The sequence below is a fragment of the Trachypithecus francoisi genome, unplaced genomic scaffold, assembly GCF_009764315.1.
Source record: "Trachypithecus francoisi isolate TF-2019V2 unplaced genomic scaffold, Tfra_2.0 Lachesis_group12, whole genome shotgun sequence".
In the NCBI taxonomy this organism is placed as follows: domain Eukaryota; kingdom Metazoa; phylum Chordata; class Mammalia; order Primates; family Cercopithecidae; genus Trachypithecus; species Trachypithecus francoisi.
Genome location: NW_022681457.1, coordinates 3999245 through 4020917, shown reverse-complemented (window position 1 = coordinate 4020917; position 21673 = coordinate 3999245). Strand labels below are relative to the sequence as shown.

At 56.6% G+C, this 21673-nt stretch overlaps 3 protein-coding genes across 3 annotated transcripts in view; 1 reads left to right on the top strand and 2 right to left on the bottom strand.

Moving 5' to 3' along the window:
- The first annotated feature begins 698 nt into the window (after positions 1-698).
- On the top strand, positions 699-15676 carry FAM83E (family with sequence similarity 83 member E). Its single transcript, XM_033223900.1, has 5 exons — positions 699-2372; positions 4411-4578; positions 5247-5371; positions 11863-12280; positions 15116-15676. Exons 1-5 carry the CDS (start codon positions 1908-1910, stop codon positions 15374-15376), a joined length of 1437 nt encoding a protein of 478 aa, XP_033079791.1. The 5' UTR covers positions 699-1907; the 3' UTR covers positions 15377-15676.
- SPACA4 (sperm acrosome associated 4) lies at positions 7607-9159 on the bottom strand. The gene is made up of 2 exons (XM_033223906.1): positions 7776-9159; positions 7607-7669 (listed from the first exon to the last, which is right to left on the bottom strand). The coding sequence occupies exon 1, from the start codon at positions 8468-8470 to the stop codon at positions 8087-8089; it is 384 nt and encodes a 127-aa protein (XP_033079797.1). The 5' UTR covers positions 8471-9159; the 3' UTR covers positions 7607-7669; positions 7776-8086.
- Positions 15677-17624: 1948 nt separating the features above from the next.
- Positions 17625-21673, bottom strand: part of SULT2B1 (sulfotransferase family 2B member 1) — a 49887-nt gene continuing 45838 nt past the window's right edge. Inside the window, exons 6-7 of the mRNA XM_033223901.1 lie at positions 20315-20495; positions 17625-17917 (exon numbers count right to left, since the gene is read on the bottom strand). Coding sequence (XP_033079792.1) covers positions 17649-17917; positions 20315-20495 — 450 coding nt within the window. The 3' untranslated portion in view covers positions 17625-17648. The remainder of the gene's footprint in view (positions 17918-20314; positions 20496-21673) is intronic.

Genomic DNA, 21673 nt, shown 5'->3' with positions numbered 1-21673 from the left:
CTGTGTGTGTGTTATTGGGGGATGGGTTGGGGGATTGGCGCCTGCAGGTGAGAATGCATTTGGTTTGGGGACAGGGACGCCATGCCAGCGAAGACCAGCCTTCCTCCTGCCCCCACTGCCCCGGAAGCTCCCTGCCCCCTAGGGTCTGAGCCCTGCCTCCTTCCCAACAGCAGGTGTTCCCACACCTGCTTCCTTGGGTCAGCCACGCCCGCCCCTCTTAAAGGATCCTGTGCCCCTCCCTGGCGCTGGGATGGCGGGCGGGGTGTGGACCGGGAAGTGCAGGCAGGCAGGATTGCGGGAAGGGAGAGGCTGCCTAGAAACAGGTGAGGTGATCTCGACTCCCCACGCCGCGACCAGGAAGCCTGCGTCTGGAGGGGCGTTTACCCCGAGTGAGCACAGGTAAAGAAAGTGTGTGAGCCGGACCTCCCCCAGGGGCCTGTGGGGGCCGTCCTGTGTTTACATAAGGGGTAGGGCTCCCCGGATTCCAGCTGGAGGCCTGATGACAGGGCAGAGGCCGGGAAGCACCGCAGAAGTAGAAGCCGGAGAGCCACAGCCCGTGTCCTCGGAAAAGGCAAGTGCCAGAAGGGAGGCCATGGAGCCCGGCACTAGCCGGTGTGGATGGGCCTCGGCGAGAGGGGGATGGGTGGGGGTGGGGCGGGGAGGCTGGCCTGGTTTGACTCCTTCCTTCTCTTTGCAGCTCCTTGCTGTGGTCTGGAGGAAGCAGCCGTCTGGGTTGCTGGGATCCCCGAGGTTGGGTCAGGACCCTCAAGGGGGCAACTGGGGCTTGGGAGGGAGACAGGGCGAGTTACAGAGTGGCCCCTGTCTGGGAAGAAGCATCCGGGCACCTGGCAGGAGATAGGATTTAGGCAGAAACCAGGCTGGGGGCAGCTTGGTTAGGGATCACCACAGATCCGAGAACGGTCTGAAACAGGTCTCAGGGCCAGGCCCCAGGCAGGGGCAGCCAGCCTCAGGAGGGTCATTGGTTAGGTGGCACTCACACCTAGATGGGCTGCCAAGGTCATAGACCCATCCCATAGTAATGGAGACCCCCGTAGTGCGTGTCACCCTCCACTGTGGCAGCTGGAGGGAGTGTGAGGGTCCAGGGAGCAGGGTCCCCCATTGACAGGGTAGGGAAGGCTATGCCAAGCCTTCAGCATTTCTCTAAGGCTGAGCAAGCAGGTCCAGTGGAGAGACATCCTGGCTGGTCTGCAGGTGAGAGCTGGTGAGTAGGAGAAACTCGGGGCCGTTGGATTCAGCCAGAGACAGATGCTCCACCAGGCAGCCAGATCCTGCAACTCAGTCGGAAGCCACTGGCATTTGCCAGACAGTGAAAGGAGAGGGTCAGTTCATTGTGCTCTTGGCCTGGGGCAGGCAGGCAGCCTGCCGTGCCTTTATTGAAGGACCTCTGGATGATTGGAGACAGGCAGACAGCCTGTCGCCTGGAAATGATCAAGTGGTCAGCCTGACCAAATTCAGGACAACTGAAGGGTCCGACTGGGCACTGTGTGACCGGCGGGTTGGAGGCTGTCGTGTGGCTGAGCAGGGATGGCTAGCTGATGGGCCACACAGTTGGGCATGGTGTCAGGAGGTGACCAGCAGAGACGGCTGGCAGGAAGGTCACGGAAGGCCAGCCAGGCATGGTGCCACCTGGGCACAGGCAGGTGGCGGATCTAAGTGGCCTGACACATTGGGTAGTCGCTTATTTGGGCAGTGTGATTGTCAGGACAGTGAGGCAGGGGCCACTGCAGGGAGCCATTAGGACATCTGCAGGGCCCCCCTGGAGGCCTCGGATGGCCACATAGGGTCTCCCTATCAGGAGAACCCCCAGATGGTCACAGTCCCCAAAGACAGCCAGACACCCAGGGACCCAGCCTCTCACAGTCAGTCCTCCCACCCGAGTGACCCCGATGGCGGCCTCCCAGCTGGCGGCGCTGGAAGGAGTGGACTCTGGTCCCAGTGTGCCCGGGGCCAGCCCCGGCTTCCTGTATTCCGAGGGCCAGCGGCTGGCACTGGAGGCTCTGTTGAGCAAGGGTGCGGAGGCGTTTCAGGCCTGTGTGCAGCGCGAGGAGCTGCGGCCCTTCCTCAGTGCAGATGAGGTCCAGGGCTTGGCAGCGGCAGCTGAAGACTGGACAGTGGCCAAGCCAGAGCCTGGCAGGATGGCAGACGGAGCCCCCACCACCGATGGGGATGCGGGCAGCCTGAGCTACTGGCCTGGGCAGTCGGAGCAGCCAGCACCCATCCTGCGGCTGGGCTGGCCAGTGGACTCAGCGTGGAAGGGCATCACCCGGGCGCAGCTGTACACCCAGCCCCCTGGAGAGGGCCAGCCGCCCCTCAAGGAGCTAGTGCGGCTGGAGATCCAGGCTGCCCACAAGGTGGGTGTCGCAGGGGCCTGGTGCCCATTCCCCAGACTGGGACGGGGACCCAGGCACTCTCTCCCTTGTCCTCCTGGGACTTGCAAGCCCACAGCCCTACCCTAAAGGACCTACACCCCTGGGACCCAGGAGTCCACACCTTCCAGCCCCAGGACTCAGGTGCCTACACCCCCAGACCTCATCCTTCCTCTCAGAAAGGGGGGCCCAGCCGAGTGCAGTGGCTCACGACTGTCATCTCAGCACTTTGGGAGGCCGAGGCAGACGGATCATGAGGTCAGGAGTTCGAGACCAGCCTGGCCAACATAGTGACACCCCATCTCTACTAAAAATACAAAAATTAGCCGGGTGTGGTGGTGGGTGCCTGTAGTCCCAGCTACTAGGGAGACTGAGGCAGGAGAATTGCTTGAACCCAGGAGGCGGAGGTTGCAGAGAGCCAAGATCGAGCTACTGCACTCCAGCCTGGGTGACAGAGCGAGATACCATGCCAAAAAGAAAAAAGAAATGGGCGTCCCTATGCTCCCTCAAGACCTGGGTGCCCTTAGGTATGGATGCCCCTTGAGACTAATTATGACACCCCCAGTCTCAGTCATTCCCTTATCCCCTCATCACCAAGCCAGAGGTCTCCACTCTCCCCCCAAGGAGGACCCAGATGTCCCCACTGTAGCCCTTGGAAAGCTCACTATGTACTTCACAGTCTTAGCGTCCGCCAGCTCCCATGTGAAGGGCTTCCCAGGGACTAATGTGGATCATCGAGCCGGAACCCTGTGCCGCTAGGGGGACTATTGTGACCACGGAGGCACGGGGCAGTTAAATCTCTTCCCTGCAAGTGGCCGAGTGGGGATTTGAACCCAGACTGTCTGGTTGCTGAGTCAGGGTTTCCATTACTTTATGCTGCCTGCAAGATCCAGGCCTTCAGCACCTCCGTGTCCCCCAGGTTCGCCACGGTGGCCTAGCAGGTCAGCCCTCCTGCACCCAGCACCGAGAAAATTCCCCAGGACCCAGAAATGTAGTGGCCCACAGTGCCCTATGGGACATCCACCACTGATCTTAGCGCCAAACTGCCGTGGACATTTGGACACCGCAGTGTCACAGCTCAGGGGACGATGTTCTGTGTTACAAACATGTGATTTGTAGGCCAGGCACCGTGGCTCATGGCCTGTAATCCCAGCACTGTGGGAGGCCAAGGCTGGGGGATCACCTGATATCAGGGGTTCCAGACCAGCCTGGCCAACTTGGTAAAAATATAAAAATTAGCCAGGCGTGGTGGTGGGCGCCTGTAATCCCAGCTACTCTGGAGGCTGAGGCAGGAGAATAGCTTGAGCCCTGGAGGCTGAAGTTGCAGTGAGCTGATATTGTGCCACTGCATTCCAGCCTGGGCAACAGAGCAAGACTTCGTCTTTAAAAAAAGAAACAAAAAAAGCTGGGCGTGGTGGCTCACACCTGTACTCCTAGCACTTTGGGAAGCTGAGGCAGGTGGATCACGAGGTTAGGAGATCGAGACCATCCTGGCTGACACGGTGAAAGTACATCTCTACTAAAAATACAAAAAATCAGCTGGGCGTGGTGGCGCATACCTGTAGTCCCAGCTACTTGGGAGGCTGAGGCAGGAGAATTGCTTGAACCCGGGAGGTGGAATTTGCAGTGAGCTGAGATCGCGCCCCTGCACTGCAGCCTGGGCGACAGAGCGAGACTCCGTCTCAAACACAAAAACAAAAACAAACAAACCAAACAAACAAACAAAAAAAAACAAGCAAACATATGATTTGTGATAATAATTTTCCAGCATTTAGGAGCCAGAAATCTCAAGAAGGGGCTGGGGATCTCACGGAGGGGCAACGTTTTGCTCATTCACACATCGGTGCGATTTGAGCAGCAGTGTATGTCTGGGAGTCTCCCCTTTAGCCCCCACTGAATGTTAAACTCCCAGCCTCCAGAGCACTTCACTCCCAGATTCCGGATGTCAGGCTTCCCACACCCTCTGAATGTTCCCCGAACCAGCTTCCGTTCACACATCCACCTCCCCTCTCCCCACCCCCAGCTGGTGGCCGTGGTCATGGATGTCTTCACTGACCCAGACCTGCTTTTGGACTTGGTGGATGCTGCCATGCGCCGCTGGGTACCTGTCTACCTGCTCCTGGACCGCCAGCAGCTGCCTGCCTTCCTGGAGCTGGCCCAGCAGCTGGGGGTGAACCCCTGGGCCACGGAGGTAGGGGCCGGGCCAGGGGGACCTGTGAGTCTCCATTCCCCTGGCATGGGGGCGGTGGGGGCAGACCCTTCCACGGAGCCCTGGGTCATTGAGATGGATGCTAGCAGGGACGGTCCCCTGGAATCTGATGCCCATGGCACTGGGAAAGTGGGGTGGGCGTTCCCAAGCAATCTTGAGTCACTGAGTTTGGGTATCCCCAGGAAACGCCTGAGGGGTGATATCAGTGGCTCTGAGGAAGCCGAGACAGATACTTCCTTTTTTTTTTTTTTGAGATGGAGTCTTGCTCTGTCGCCCAGGCTGGAGTACAGTGGCACGATCTCGGCTCACTGCAACATCTGCCTCCTGGGTTCAAATGATTCTCCTGCCTCAGACTCCCCAGTAGCTGGGATTACAGGCATGTATCACCATGCCTGGCTAATTTTTGTATTTTTAGTAGAGATGGGGTTTCACCATATTGGCCAGGCTGGTCTTGAACTCGTGACCTCAGGTGATTCACCTGCCTTGGCATCCCAAAGTGCTGGGATTACAAGCGTGAACCACCAGGCCTGGCCTTGGACAGATACTTCTATGGAGTCATGGGTCCCTCCAGTTAAAACCAGCCTGGAGGGAGCCTGAATCCATGCAGTGGGCCTCAGCAAGGGTGTGCCGTCCACTCCCCACACCAACAGAACATGGATGTCCGCGTCGTGCGGGGCTGCAGCTTCCAGAGCCGCTGGCGACGGCAGGTGAGCGGCACTGTGCGGGAGAAGTTCGTGCTGCTGGACGGCGAGAGGGTCATCTCAGGATCCTACAGGTGTAGTCCTCGCCCCGCCCCCCACCTCCCGGCATCCTATACCCCACTTTCCCTCAGTGTGCTCAGAGAATAGCTGGCATCCCCTGCCCAGTCCTCTCTTTTCTCATCTGTGTAATGGCCTTCCCTGGGGACTTTTCCCTGGGGAGGAGATACGTGCGGCGGCCGGACCCGGTGCTGGTCTGTTTAGCGGTCTTGGGTAAGTCTGCTTCTCTTTGACCTGGTGTTTTCTCATCTGGAAAACTGGGCAAACAGTTTAGGGGTGGATTGGCACCTGGATTGGGGTCTAAGCTCTGCCTTGGGTAAATAACTCCACCTATCTGAGCATCTAAGAAAATGCCCGGGAGTGGTGGCTCAAGCCTGTAATCTCAGCACTTTGAGAGGCCGAGGCAGGCAGATCAGCTGAGGTCAGGAGTTCAAGACCAGTCTGGCCAACATGGTGAAACCCTGTCTTCCCAGCTACTTGGGAGGTTGAGGCAGGAGAATTACTTGAACCTAGGAGACAGAGGTTGCAGTGAGCCGAGATTGCGCTGTCGCACTCCAGCCTGGGAGACAGAGCAAGACTCCGTCTCAAAAAAGCAAAAAAAAAAAAAAAAAAAAAAAGGAAAAAAAGAAACTGCAAATAATAACAGCACCTACCTCACAGGGTCACAGCACAGTCGGGGAGGAGAGGCGTGTGGCCTCTGGGACCAGACGGCCTGGATTCAGTTCCCCATTGTGTGACTTCAGGCAACTTACTTCACCTCTCTGTGCCTCAGTTTCCCCCTCTATGTCACGTGCTGATAGGGTTAGAGCCTCTAGAAGCAGGTCCCTCAACAGGGGTAGCACCCACACTTGGGCTGGCTGAGTCTTTGTGGCGGGGGCAGTTGGGTGCACTGTGGGAGGCTGCTTGACATCTTCAGCCTTGACCCAGCAGAGGTCAGTAGCATCACACGCCCCATACCCCCAGCTTTCCCTGCCAATTAGAGAACCGAAAACCTCTCCAGACAGCAAAGATGCCCACTGGGGAGCACAGGTGCCTAGCTGAGAACACTGGGCAGGAACAGTGGCTTTCAACCCTGTGCGTGCACCAGAATCCCTGGGAGCGTTTGTTAAAACACAGATTTGGGCTGGGCATGGTGGCTCACGCCTGTAATCCCAGCACTTTGGGAGGCCGAGGCAGGCAGATGACCTGAGGTCAGGAGTTCAAGACCAGCCTGGCCAACATGATGAAACCCCGTTTCTACAAAAATACAAAAATTAGCCGGGATGATGGCAGGTGCCTATAATCCCAGCTACTCAGGAGGCTGAGGCAGGAGAATCGCTTGAACCCAGGAGGCAGAAGTTGTAGCGAGCCGAGATCATGCCACTGCACTCCAGCCTAGGCGACAGAGCAAGACTCCCTCTCACAAAAACAAAAACAAAAACAAAACAAAAAAACCCACAGCTTTTGTAGCAGATAATTCAGGAAAAGGAAGAGGAAAAAGAAAAATGGCAGGGCGCGGTGGGTCACACCTGTAATCCCAGGTGGAGGTTGCAGTGAGCCGAGATTGCACCATTGGACGATTGCACTCCAGCCTGGGTGACCAAGCAAGACGCTGTCTCAACAAAAGAAAAAAAAAAGGAAAAGAAAAAGCAAACGGAAAAAGATTGGGCATGGTGGTTGACGTCTGTAGTCCCAGCATTTTGGGAGGCTGAGGCAGGAGAATCACTTGAGCCCAGGACTTCAAGACCAGCCTGGGCAACATAGCGGGACCCCATCTCTACAAAAATTTAAAAAAATAAAAATTAGTCAAGCATGATGGAGAATGCTTGTAGTCCCAGCTACTCAGGAGGCTGAGGTGGGAGGATCACTTGAGCCTAGGAGGTAGAGGCTGCAATGAGCCAAGATTGCACCACTGCACTCCAGCCTGGGCAGCACAGCAAAACCCTGTTTCACAAAGAAAAAAAAAAAAGAAAGAAAAAGAGAAAACAATACACAGCTTTTGGACCCCACTCCCATTCATCGTGCCTGGAACAGGGCCTGAGAATCTGCATTTTTAGTAAGTTCCAACTTGATACTGCTGCTGTTTCTGGTCCAGGGACCACACTTTGAGAACCCACTAGAGTTGAGACCAGAATGTTTGAAATGTCTGAAATGTTTGAAAGAGTGTTTACCTTCCCAGCTTTGCGTGAGGATTCAGTGGCATGTAACATAAGACAGTCTTGGCCGGGTGCCGTGGCTCACACCTGTAATCTCAGCACTTTGGGAGGCTGAGGTGGGAGGATCACTTGAGCCCAGGAATCTGAGAACCCCCTGGACAACATAGCTGGATCTTATCGCTACAAAAAGGAAAAAAAAAAAAAACAAAGGAAAAGGAAAAACAAAGAATGCTCCATGAATATCAGCTGTCATTTATTATGAGAGAGAGAGATATATATTTTGTACCATATTTCATGGACTCTAAGGTGCCACCAATGGAGAGAAGCAAGGATTGAAACGTGAGAAGCTCTGCATCTTAGAACCGGTGGAATAGAGGAGTACAATCAAACCCGCAGGCCGTGCTCCCCTGCCGCTCACTCAGGCCTGGGGGTGCTTCCCTGAGCACCGGGCTCCTGGTGGACAGCCTTAGAAGAGATGAAGCCAGGGCCGCAAGAGGTTGTCCAGGGCCTCTCTGGCCATTTAGTGGGAGAAGGAGACGGGGACGTGAGGAGTGGCAGATCTGGGAGAACAGTCCCAGGCCTCGTCCTCCCTGTTGGTCACACCAAACGTGGAGGGAGCAGCATACCCAGCGCCAGTGCCAGGCTGGTGGTGGCCCCCACGCTCTGGCTGCTGGAGGAGCCCAGAGCTCTGTTACACAGGCGGCCGGTGCAGCAGGTGGTGGTGAGGCTGTAGGTGACGCCCCTGTAGCTGACGGGTTCCTCCCGGCCGCAGCTGGTGGCTCGCAGGCAGCCTTTGTTGATGACCGGACCGGTGCCTGGGGCGACCCCCCGGCCTGTGAAGCAGTCCTCGTCATCGCCACAGCGCATGGAGGTGCCGGGACACTGCGTGGAGTCGGTGAGCTCACAGAAGATGCAGTCCTTGACGCTCGTCGTGCCTGGGGGCAGAGCCATCACCAGAAGCAGCAGCCAGCACAGGACCATGGCGGCCTGGCGGCGTTGACGCTGCCCCAGCCAGGCCGTGGGCTTCCCAGACCTCCCGGAACGGCTGAATGAAGGACCTCCAAGGACTCCTCCTGCCCACGGGACTTTGGCCCTGGTTCTGGCCTCCCAGGGTCAGCGCCTGGACTGTCCTCTGTTCCCAACGCCCTGTGTCCCTCTAAGTCCTGGGGATGGAGGTGAGCCGGTGGCTGCCGTCTGACAAGAGTCTGTGAATGGAATGAGTGATCTCACAGATCCCTCAGCGTTCTCACTGGCTACTCTGGGGATGAGGTCATAGATGAGAGGAGGGGGTGTCACAATCCAAGGGGTAGCCTGTCCTGCCAACCTGCCAGGGCACAAGAGGGCTCTGCCACCTCTGCCAAGGTGAAGATGCCCTGAACCCAGAGAACGCTGGCCGCAAGCTTGTCCATATTCTCTGTGCCGTATCCACCAAGGGCTTGACTTCATCCTCATACCTCCCATGGTGACCCCATTTTCCAGATGGGCAAACCGAGGCTGGGGAAGGGAACGTGATGTATCTGGGGTCCCCGAGCCAGGATGAGAGCCAGGTTCATTGAATTCCAAAAAGGCTGGGAAAAAAGAGGGTGTATTAACTGAGCATTTACTGTGTGCCAGGATTCATGCTCAGTGCTGGCTTGCTTTTATTTTATTTTATTTTTTTGAGACAGAGTCTTACTCTGTCACCCAGGCTGGAGTGCAGTGGCGTGATCTCAGCTCACTGCAGCTTCTGCTTCCCAGGTTCAAGTGATTCTTGTAACTCAGCCTCCTAAGCGGTTGGGACTACAGGCACGTGCAACCACATCTGGCTAATTTTTGTATTTTTAGTAGAGACAGGGTTTCACCATGTAGGCCAGACTGGTTGCGAACTCTTGAGCTCAAGTGATCTGCCCACCTCGACCTCCCAAAGTGCTGGGATTACAGGCGTGAGCCACCACGCCACACCTGGCCCTTGGTGCTTTCAATAACTACTATGATGACAGGAAGTGTTAGGGCACTGGCTCCCACAGCTCACAGGCTCTCAGCAGTGGCCACGTGCAGGGGGCTTGACCCGTGTTCAGTCATTTGAATCTTCCTATGTTTTATTTATTTTTTAATTTAATTTTTTTAAAAGTAGGCCGGGCGCGGTGGCTCAAGCCTGTAATCCCAGCACTTTGGGAGGCCGAGACGGGCGAATCACGAGGTCAGGAGATCGAGACCATCCTGGCTAACACGGTGAAACCCCGTCTCTACTAAAAATACAAAAAATTAGCCGGCGAGATGGCGGGCGCCTGTAGTCCCAGCTACTCGGAGGCTGAGGCGAGAGAATGGCGTAAACCCGGAGGCGGAGCTTGCAGTGAGCTGAGATCCGGCCACTGCACTCCAGCCTGGGCGACAGAGCGAGACTCCGTCTCAAAAAAAAATAAAAATAAATAAATAAATAAAAGTTGTCTGGGCACAGTGACTCACAACTGTAATCCCAGCACTTTGGGAGGCCAAGGCGGGTGGATCACCTGAGGTCAGGAGTTCAAGACCAGCATGGCCAACATGGTGAAACCCCATCTCTACTAAAAATACAAAAATTAGCTGGGCGTGGTGGTGGGCACCAGTAATCCCAGCTACTCGGGAGGCTGAGGCAGGGAGAATTGCTTGAACCTGGGAGGTGGAGCTTGCAGGGAGCCAAGATTGTGCCACTGCACTTGAGCCTAGGCAACAGAGCAAGACTCCATCTCAAAAAAAAAAAAAAAAAAAAAAAGGATCTTGCCCTGTTGCCTAGGCTAGAGTGCAGTGGTGCGATCTTGGCTCACTGCAGCCCTGACTTCCCAGGCTCAAGTGATTCTCCTCCCTGTGCCTCCAGAGTAGCTGGGACTACAGGCGTGCACCACCATGCCCGGCTAATTTCGTAAAATTTTTTGTAGAGATGGAATCTTGCTACATTGCCCAGGTTGGTCTCAAACTCCTAGCCTCAAGCAGTCCTCCCGCCTCAGCCTCCCAAAGTGCTGGGATTACAGGCATAGCCACCGCACCCGGCCTTCCTAGGTTTTGGCTCCATATTGCAGATGAACACTGCAGGGAGCAGCAACATGGAGAGCTTGGTGCACAGCCAGGGCTGACTAGATGGCAGTCATTCTAGGAAGCAGCTGGGTCTTAAAACAATCCCTCTTAGTGTCCAGAAGTGAATTCCATCTCTTTCCAAAGGGGAAAACTGAGGCATTCAGGTGTTCCTAAGTGGGGACCAGGTAGAGCCTGGGTTTAAACTCCAGTCTGATTCCAGATAAGTTTTTTGTTTTGTTTTGTTTCGTTTTGAGTCAGAGTCTCGCTCTGTCGCCCAGATTGGAGTGCAGTGGTGTGATCTCGGCTCACTGCAACCTCCACCTCCTGGGTTCAAGCAATTCTCCTGCCTCAGCCTCCTGAGTAGCTGGAATTACAGCATGCGCCACCATACCCAGCTAATTTCTGTATTTTTAGTAGAGATGGGGTTTCACCATGTTGGTCAGGCTGGTCTCAAACTCCTGATCTCATGATCTGCCTGCCTCAGCCTCCCAAAGTGCTGGGATTACAGGCGTGAGCCACAGTGTCCTTTTTTTATTTTGGAGGGGGTGGGGGGAAGGGTCTTGCTCTGCTGCCCAGGCTGGAATGCAGTGGTATTATCACAGCTCACTGCAGCCTCAATTTCCCAGGCTCAGCAGGGCGCAGTCGCTCATGCCTGTAATCCCAGCACTTTGGGAGGCCGAGGCGGGTGGATCACCTGAGGTCAGGGCTTTGAGACCAGCCTGACCAACATGGTGAAACCCCATCTCTACTAAAAATACAAAAAATTAGCCGGGCATGGTGGCAGGCGCCTGTAGTCCCCAATTACTCAGGAAGCTGAGGCAGGAGAACTGCTTGAACCCGGGAGGCAGAGGTTGTAGTGAGCCGAGATCATGCCATTGCACTCCAGCCTGGGCAAAAAGAGAAAAACTCCATCTCAAAAAAAAAAAAAAAAGATTTCCAGGCTCAAGGGATCCTCCCACCTCAGCCTCCCAAGTGGCTGGGAGTACAGGTGTGCACCACCATAGCTGGCTAGTTTTTTGACTTTTTGTAGAGACAGTCTCACCATGTTGCCCAGGCTGGTCTCAAACTCCCGGGCTCAAGCAACCCTCCTGCCTCAGCCTCCCAAAGCGTGAGTCACTGTGCCTGGCCCTGATTAGATAAGTGTCTTAATTTGGGCTGTCTTCACTCCATCCCTCCCGGGTACATACTTCAGTTGTCCCCATTCTACAGACGGGGAAGCTGAGGCTGGAGAGGTCAGGACTCGCCTGAGGTCCTACCGCCTCCCCTGGGACTTGGCTGGGGATGGGGGCGGGGCTGGGCCCTCAGGATTGGAGACCCTGATCCCCCTGCTCCCCAACCCCCAGCTTCACGTGGAGTGATGCACGCCTGCACCGAGGCCTGGTGACCCTGCTGACCGGTGAAATTGTCGACGCCTTCAGCCTTGAGTTCCGGACGCTGTACGCGACCTCCTGTCCGCTCCCACCTGCTCCCCCTCAGGATCCCTCGGTCATGGGGGGCCTGCAGCGGGGCCGCAGCCCGCACCGTGTGTCCCGCCGTCGCTCCGTGGCCCCTGCGTCGCCTCCGCCGCCTGACGGCCCGCTGGCCCACCGCCTGGCCGCCTGCCGCGTCTCCCCTGCCGCCCCAGGGCCGGCACTCAGCGACATCCTAAGGAGCGTGCAGCGCGCCCGGACCCCCAGCAGCCCCGCGACCCGGCCCAGCCGCTCCCTGTGGGACCTAAGCCGCCTGTCCGAGCTGTCTGGCTCCAGTGATGGGGACAACGAGGTGAGATTTTGTGGCTGGTACCAGAAGAGCATGGAGCCCAGGAAGGGGAAGGCGTTTGCCCAGGGTGGTGCAAGCCAGGCTCCAGGGACCCTGCTCCCAGCCATAGAGCAGTAAGCGTTTCCTGAGGGCCTGCGCCGCTAAATTCCTAATAGCATCGTTTGTTGACTTGCTGTATGCGGGGCAGGTGGGCGCTGGGTGGCATGGGGCAGAGACAGGAGAGCCCTGGGTGCACATCCTGGCATGACACACTAGGTGGGGGGAAGCCGAGGACCTGACTTCTCTGAACCTCAGCATCCCCATCTAGGAACCGGCGGAGCAAGGGCACTCATTCTGAGTTTGGTTGAGGGAGGAATCCACATGGTTAAATAAAAGTAGAGTAGTAATGATAACAACAATACATTCCTGAAACAGGGAGTTCGAGACCAGCCTGGCCAGCATGGTGAAACCCTGTCTCTACTAAAAATACAAAAAATTTAGCTGGGTGTGGTGCACACCTGTAGTCCCAGCTTTTGGGAGGCTTAGGCAGGAGAACTGTTTGAGCCAGGGAGGTGGTGGTTGCAGTGAGCTGAGATCGTTCCACTGCACTCTAGCCTGGGCGACAGAGCCAGACTGTCATAAATAAATTCCTGAAGTGGAATTTACTTATTTTGTGATATCCTCATCCCAGGCCAGGAAGGCTGGGAGATATATATATTTGAGACAGGGTCTTGCTCTGCAATGTCCTGGGAATCAGGAATCATCTCCCTCCATCCCAGGCAAGGAAGGCTCCTAACTGGAGAGGAGACGGGGGATGGGCAGGGGCAAGGTCCTCACCTTCACCTGGTCCTGAGCACCACTGGGGAGGAGACAGGGCATGGGCAGGGGCAAGGTCCTCACCTTCACCTGGTCCTGAGCACCACTGGGGAGGAGACAGGGGATGGGCAGGGGCAAGGTCCTCACCTTCACCTGGTCCTGAGCACCACTGGGGAGGAGACAGGGGATGGGCAGGGGCAAGGTCCTCACCTTCACCTGGTCCTGAAAACCCTCACCCAGCATCCCTTCCCTTGGCAAATATTTGCTCCCAGCTGGCAGATGCCAGCGCTTCTGGTTCCACCCCAGCTGCAGAGGTGGGGACCCAGTTCCTTGCCCCTCTGTAGGTTAGGGGGTCCCAGGCTTGCCCTCTCACTTCCCCCCTTCCCTCTCGGGCTCCCCACACCGTCCTCCTTGCCTGCCTCCTCCTCTGCATCCCTCTCCTTTCTGTCCCTCCTCCTGCTGCCTTCCTGCTTCTTCTTGCTCATGTCGTCCTTCCCCTTTCACCCCCTCTGTCTACTCTCTCTCCTTCCTGGCTCCCCTCCTCCCTCCTCTCCTTCTTTCTCCTCCCTCACCTTCTCTCTTACCCCTTCCTCTTCTTTTTTTTTTTTTTTGAGACGGAGTCTCGCTCTGTCACCCAGGCTGGAGTGCAGTGGCCGGATCTCAGCTCACTGCAAGCTCCGCTTCCCGGGTTCACGCCATTCTCCTGCCTCAGCCTCCCAAGTAGCTGGGACTACAGGCGCCGGCCAACGCGCCCGTCTAGTTTTTTGTATTTTTTAGTAGAGACGAGGTTTCACCATGTTAGCCAGGATGGTCTCCATCTCCTGACCTCGTGATCCGCCCGCCTCGGCCTCCCAAAGTGCTGGGATTACAGGCTTGAGCCACCGCGCCTGGCCTACCCCTTCCTCTTCTTTTACCTTTTTTTTTTTTTTTTTTCTTGAGACAGGGTCTCGCTCTGTCTCCCAGGCTGGAGTACAGTGGCGTGATCTCAGCTCACTGCAGCCTCAACCTCGTTGGCTCAAGTGATCCTCCCACCTCAGCCTTCCAAGTAGCTAGGATTACAGACCCATGCCACCACGCCTGGCTAATCTGTGTGTGTGTGTGTGTGGTGTGTGTGTGTGTGTGTTGAGACAGTTTCACTCTTGTTGCCCAGGCTGGAGTGCAATGGTGTGATCTCAGCTCACCACAACCTCCGCCTCCTGGGTTCAAGGATTCTCCTGTCTCAGCATCCTGAGTAGTTGGGATTACAGGCATGCACCACCACACCTGGCTAACTTTGTATTTTTAGTAGAGGTGGGGTTTCTCCATGTTGGTCAGGCTGGTCTGGAACTCCTGACCTCAGGTGATCCGCCCACCTCAGCCTCCCAAAGTGCTGGGATTACAGGCATGAGCCACCACACCTGGCCTAATTTTTGTATTTTTTGGAGAGTTGAGGTCTCACTGTGTTGCCTAGGTTGGTCTTGTCTGGAACTCCTGAGCTCAGGCAATCCTTCCACCTCGGCCTCCCAAAGTGCTGGGATTACAGGCGTGAACCAGGTCTAGCCTCCATCTCTCTCCTCCCTCTCTCCTCTCTTCCCTCCCTTCCCTCCTCCATCATCTCCTTCCATCTCCCTCAAATCCTTTATCACCTTTTTCTTTTTCTTTTTTGTTTTTTTTTTGAGATTGAGTCTTGTCCTGTCGCCCAGGCTGGAGTACAGTGGCACTATCTCAGCTCGCTGCAGTCTCTGCCTTCTGGGTTCAAGCGATTCTCCTGTCTCAGCCTCCCGAGTAGCTGGGATTACAGGCGCCCACCACCACGTCAGGTTAATTTTTGTATTTTTAGTAGAGACGAGGTTTCACCATGTTGGCCAGCTGGTCTTGAACTCCTGACCTCAAGTGATCCTCCCACCTTGGCCTCCCAAAGTGCTGGGATTACAGGTGTGAGCCACCATGCCTGGCCGTCTATCACTTTCACTGCTTCTCTCTTGCCTCACTTCCTGCCTTCTCTGGCTCTCCCCCAGGGCCCCACCTCAGCCTCCTCTCACCTCCTTCTCTTTCCTTCCACAGCTCAAGAAGTCCTGGGGTTCCAAGGACACCCCAGCCAAGGCTCTGATGAGGCAGCGGGGCGCTGGAGGAGGCCCCCGCGGGGAGGTGGACTCCCGACCTCCCTGGGGTGGTGCCCTGCCCCTGTCCCCTGCCCACCGCCTCCGCTATCTGTCCCCAGCCCGAAGGCGGTTTGCTAGGGATGCTACATTCAAAATTCAAGAGCCCAGAGGCGTCAGGCCGTCAGACTGGGCCCCGCGGGCAGGACTTGGGGGGCAACCCTGAACAGGAGACCAAGCCAAATCTGCTGGCCCACCCAAGGAGCAGTGCCGGACAACTGTCAGCTCAGAGCCCCCTGCCTCGATGCCCTGCCTTGGACAAGGCTTCTGGCCTCAGCGTCTGTAAAGCAGGAGGGATGTTTTTCACTTGTTCTGCAACTTGGGGCCAGGAGTGGTGGCTCATGCCTGTAATCCCTGCACTTTGGGAGGCTAAGGTGGGAGGGTTGCTTGAGGCCAGGAGTTGGAGACCAGCCTGGGCAACATAGTGAGACCCCATCTCCACAATAAATAAAACAAATTAGTTGGGTGTGGTGGCACACACCTGTGGTCCCAGCTACTCTGGAGGCTAAGGTGGGAGGATCGCTTGAGCTCTGGAGGTGGAGGCAGCAGTGAGCCAAGATCACGCCATTGCACTCCAGCCTGTGCAACACAGCGAGAGGCCATCTCTTAACAAAAAAAAAAAAAGGAAAAAGAAAGGCTGAGCAAAGTGGCTCACTCCTGTAATCCTAGCACTTTGGGAAGCCGAGGCAGGTGGATCACCTGAGGTCAGGAGTTTGAGACCAGCCTGGCCAACATAGTGAAACCCATTTCTTTTTTTTTTTTTTTTTTTTCTTTTTTTTGAGACGGAGTCTCGCTCTGTCGCCCGGGCTGGAGTGCAGTGGCCGGATCTCAGCTCACTGCAAGCTCCGCCTTCCGGTTCACGACATTCTCCTGCCTCAGCCTCCCGAGTAGCTGGGACTATAGGCGCCCGCCACGTCGCCCGGCTAGTTTTTTGTATTTTTTAGTGGAGACGGGGTTTCACAGTGTTAGCCAGGATGGTCTCGATCTCCTGACCTCGTGATCCGCCCGTCTCGGCCTCCCAAAGTGCTGGGATTACAGGCTTGAGTCACCGCGCCCGGCCTGTGAAACCCTTTTCTACAAAATACAAAAATATAGCTGGGTGTGGTGGTGGGTGCCTGTAATCCCGGCTACTTAGGAGGCTGAGACCAGAAAATTGCTTGAACCCGGGAGGCAGAGCTTGCAGTGAGCTGAGATCCGGCCACTGCACTCCAGCCTGGGTGACAGAGCGAGACTCCGTCTCAAAAAAAAAAAAAAGAAAATGGACTTGGGCAAGCCCATTGCCTGCACTGGACCTCAGTGTCACAGCTGAGAAAATGGGCTGGCAACGTCCCCCAGCTGCGGATCCTAAAGAACACACACACAGCTCCCGAGGGTCAGGCCTTCCTGATGAGGGGTTCGGCTGAGGCCCTGAGCTGGAGCTGTGGAGGGGAAGATGGGGAGTCGCTGCCATGCACACTGTGCTCAGGAGCTGTGGGGAAAGTGAGGCATGGAGCTGAATACTGAGGGACTGGAATGTGGTACAGCCACAGCCACAGGCGAACGGGGTGGGTGGCGGGACTTTCTGTGGGCGCTGACAGGGCGGGTCTGCCGGAGCTCCCCTTTACGTCTGCTTGGAATAAAACCACTTCATGCCAAAAACGTTCGTTACCACAGTCTGGCTCTGCATCCAGGAGTCCATAACCCAGCCCCCTCCTCCCTCAGACCCAGGGGTCCAGGTGCCCAGCTCCTCCTCCCTCAGACCTGAGACTCCAGGCCCCCAGATGCTACTCCCTCACACCCAGGAGTCCAGGCCCCCAGCCCCGCCTCCCTCACACCCAGGAGTCCAGGCCCCCGGCCCCTCCTCCCTCACACCCAGGAGTCCAGGCCCCCGGCCCCTCCTCCCTCAGACCCAGGAGTCCAGGCCCCCAGCCCCTCCTCCCTCAGACTCCAGAGGCCAGACCCTCAGCCCTCTCCTCCCTCAGACCCAGAAGTCTAGGCCCCCAGCCCCTCCTCCCTCAGACTGAGGGGTCCAGGCCCCCAGACCCTCCTCCCTCAGACCCGGGAGTGCAGCCTCCCAGCCCCTCCTTCCTCAAACCCAGGGGTCCAGACCCCAGCCCCTCCTCCCTCAGACCCAGGAGTCCAGACCCCCGGCCCCTCCTCCCTCAGACTCCGGAGGCCAGACCCTTAGACCCAGAAGTCTAGGCCCCCAGCCCCTCCTCCCTCAGACCCGGGAGTCCAGGCCCCCAGTCCCCTTCTACCTCAGACTGGGGAGTCAGGCCCCACCCCGGGAAAGTGAGATGCCCAGCGCTGTGTTCCTGCAGCACCTTTGCCTCTGGGCAGGACTCTGAGTCGGGAAGCCTGGCCTCTGGAAGCCTTGGCGTGCTGAGGACTCTCCACGCCCCGCTGCACGCCCTGCCACAGCGCATCAAGGAACCTGGGCGGAAGCGACGTGTTTATTCTCAGGGTCGCGGGTGCGGGGGCTCAGAGGCCTGGCCAGGGTTGGGGCTGGGGCTGGAGTTGGGTCTAGGTTCAGGCTCCAGGCTGGTATTGGGCTCGAGGCTGGGCTTGGGCTCAGGATTGGGGCTGGGCTCAGGGTCCGGGCTGGCGTCCTCCTCCGGGTCTTCATCCCAGGGGAAGGTCGGCATCCCCCGCATCTGCTTGCGGTAGACACGATCGAAGGCTTCGCTCTGGGCCACCGTGAAGTGGTTCTTCCAGTCGCCGCAGACCCCTGGAGGGGAGGGCACGCCAGGGGGTGAGGAACCTCTGGGGAGCAGTTTGCCCCTACCTCCAACATTCCAGCACCCTCTTTACCCCTCCCGGCCTTTGGCAAGGTGTTCCCTTTGCCAGAAACACCGTCCTCCCCACCCTCCACATTGCCCCTTTTGTGTCCTATGGTGGCAGAGTCTTGGCCTGTCACCTGGCACCGTTCTCACCCCCGCCCTCACTGCATCTGCTACTGCAGGCTTCCTGTCAGTCCTCCCCTTTATCCTGGACCCTTTAAGTCTCTGCCTAGAACCTCTGTCTCCAATCCCGAATTCCTGCCCACCTGACAGCTTGTGTCACCTCCTCTGCGACCAGTCCCAAACCTCCCCTGCTAGAACAAGGCCTCCTGTCTCAGTGCCCCCACAACACTCCGTGCTGCAGCCATTACTGCTGGGACATGGAAGGGACCCCCTTCTGCAGGCACTGTGCTCAGGGCTTGCAACCAATTTGCTGATTGGTGCAGCAGGGAAGCCTCAGGAACCCTCCAACTCTCAGTTTTCTATTTTTTTTTCTTTTTGAGATGGAGTCTCGCTCTGTCACCCAGGCTGGAGTACAGTGGTGTGATCACGGCTCACTGCAACCTCCTATTCAAGCGATTCTCCTGCCTCAGCCTCCCGAGTAACTGGGATTACAGTCCTGCACCACCACACCCAGCTAATTTTTATATTTTTAGTAGAGATGGCGTTTAACCATGTTGACCAGGCTGGTCTCAAACTCCTGACCTCAGGTGGTCCACCAGCCTCGGCCTCCCAAAGTGCTGGGATTACAGGCGTGAGCCACTGCATCCAGTCCAAGCCTTAGTTTTCTCATTGTGGGGCTATCACCAGGGCATCACCCCTCACCTGGAAACCTGGGGCTGATAGAATTCAGGGATTCTGCTGCAGCAGCAGAATCACTTGAACCCGGGAGGCGGAGGTTGCAGTGAGCTGAGATCACGCCACTGCGCTCCAGCCTGGGTGACAGAGACTCTGTCTCAAAAAAAAAAAAAAAAAAAAAAGAAGATGCTTCTCTGGTGGCTTGGCAGATGGAGGAAGAGGCCATGAGCCTCGTAATGCAGGTGGGTCAACAACTGAGAAGGTGAGGCAAGAGATTCTCCCCTAGAGCCTTCAGAAGAAACATGTCCTTTTGAACACCTTGATCTTAGCCCAGGGAGACAGATCTTAGTCCAACTCCTGACCTCCAGAAATGTTAAGAAAGTACATGCAGCTGGGCGTGGTGGCTCACACCTGTAATCTCAGCACTTTGGGAGGCTGAGGCAGGAGGATTGCTTGAGCCCAGGACTTTGAGACCAGCCTGGGCAATATAGCAAGACCCCTGTCCTTATTAAAAACATATTTTAAAAAAACAGGGGCCAGGCACCGTGGCTCACACCTGTAATCCCAGCACTTTGGGAAGCCGAGGCGGGCAGATCACTTGAGGTCAGGAGTTCAAGAGCAGCCTGACCAACATGAAACCCCCCTCTACTAAAAATACAAAAATTAGCCAGGTGTGGTGGCACATGCCTGTAATCCCAGCTGCTCAGGAGGCTGAGGCAGGAGAATCGCTTGAACCCGGGAGGTGGAGGTTGCAGTGAGCTGAGATTGAGCCACTGCACTCCAGCCTTGGGGACAGAGCGAGACTCCGTCTCAAAAAAAAAAAAGCTGGGCGCAGTGGCTGACACTTGTAATCCCAGCACATTGGGAGGCTGAGACGGGTGGATCACAAGGTCAGGAGATTGAGACCATCCTGACCAACATGGTGAAACCTCATTTCTACTAAAAATGTAAAAATTAACCAGATGTGGTTTCAGGTGCCTGTAGTCCCAGCTACTCAAGGAGGCTGAGGAAGGAGAATCGCTTAAACCCAGGAGGCGGAGGTCGCAGTGAACCGAGATCGTGCCACTGCAACCTCCAGCCCGCCTGGGCAACAGAGCGAGACTCCGTCTCAGAAAAAAAAAAAAAGAGTAAATGTGTCGTTTTGAGCCATGGAGTTTGCGGTGTTCGTTACAGCAGGAAGAGGAAACAACTATGCTGCTGCCTGCACCCCATAACCCAAAGTTTGAGTATTTCTGCCATGAACATGGCCGTGGAGGAGGATTCATGAAGATTCTAGATCTCCACTCTCGGGTAGACCTGGCATTGGCAGTACTCCTGGATGTGTTGCTCTCGTTGGGCGTTCTCTGGGTGGGGACGCCTCGGGTGGCTGGCACGTGTGCCAAGCCAGTGCTAAGCCCTGTGCGTGATCAACCCTGGGGCCACAGTGACCCTGTTCACCCAATGTTACAGCTGGGTGAGAAACTGAGGCCCAGAGAGGTTAAGTAACTCTCCCAGGTCACACAGCCAGGCAGTGGCCTAGTGAGCTCTGAACCCCAAAGCCCCCGCACCTTTCCGGAGGAAGGCCCCGCGACGGTGGTCCAGCAGGCTGGGAGGCAGCAGTGTGTAGTTGGACATGGTGTTGGCCTTCATGGCGCCGAAGGTCGAGTGTGCCACAACGGAGCCCAGTGCCTCCTTGCCCAGCGGACGGCCCAGGAACCTGCAGATGCGCTGCACGGAGCCCTGTAAGTCCTGCAGGCAGGGGAAATGGGTCAGCCGAGGGAGGGCACTCGGCCAAGGAAGGAGCATGGAACCTGGGGTCTGCACGTCTGGGTCCTAACCCAGGGCTGCCTGAGGGATGCTGCCTCTTTGCCTCAGTTTCCCCAACTCCAAGCTGAGGGGTTGGGCTATATTGCCTCTAAGGGTTTTTGCAGTTTCTGTCTTTGGACGGTTCTCTAGGTAAGAGGAATAGGTGGGCTTGGGGCAGAGGTCACAGCAGGGTCAGAGGTCAGTGCATCACCTTACCCGGAATCACCTTCCTTCTGTTAGAGACAGGCATTGGCTGGTCTACATCTCAAACCTGCTCCTCCCCCAGGCTCCCATTGTAGGATCCCATCCACCCAGGAGCCTGGCCTCCCTCTCTGGGTACCCCTCACCCCCAAACTCTGTCCCATCATCAGACCTGTCCCTTCCCACCTGCCTCCCCTTGCCATGTCCCCTCCCCTGTGCCCCTGTAGCCTAGCACTGCTCAGGTCTTATCCTCTCCTTCCTGGACCCACGCCCCAGCCTGCTGCTCCATAACCTCCCTGCCTCCAGTCTTCATCCCCCTCCAGCTCATCCCCTACACCCAGACTGACCCTGCTCCTCACTGGCTCCCAACTCTTCTGTGGCTCCCGAGTGCTCTGGGACAGAGTCCCAGACCCAGACCCAGACCCAGCTTTCAAGCACAGATGTGGGGCGGGTGCAGTGGCTCATGCCTGTAATCCCAGCACTTTGGGAGGCTGAGACGGGCAGATCACTTAAGGTCGGGAGTTGGAGACCAGTCTGGCCAACATGGTGAAACCCTGTCTTTACTAACAATACAAAAGTTAGCTGGGCATGGTGGCAGGCACCTGTCATCCAGGTGCTGTGCTCGGGAGGCTGAGGCAGGAGAATCATTTGAACTGGGAGGTGGAGGTTGCAGTGAGCCGAGATCTCACCACTGTACTCCAGCCTGGGTGACAGAGTGAGACTCCATCTCAAAAAAAAAAAAAAAAAAAAAAGAACAGATGTGGTCTGGTTTCAGCTCTTCCAATACCTTTCCCACCTTCTCCTTCTGGGACTCACCATTCCCTACACATTCCTCCCTCCAGGCCTTGGCACGGGGCTTCCAGAGGGGCCCATTGCTATGGCTGCAGCTCAGATATCACCTTCCTTACTGAGTGTCTACT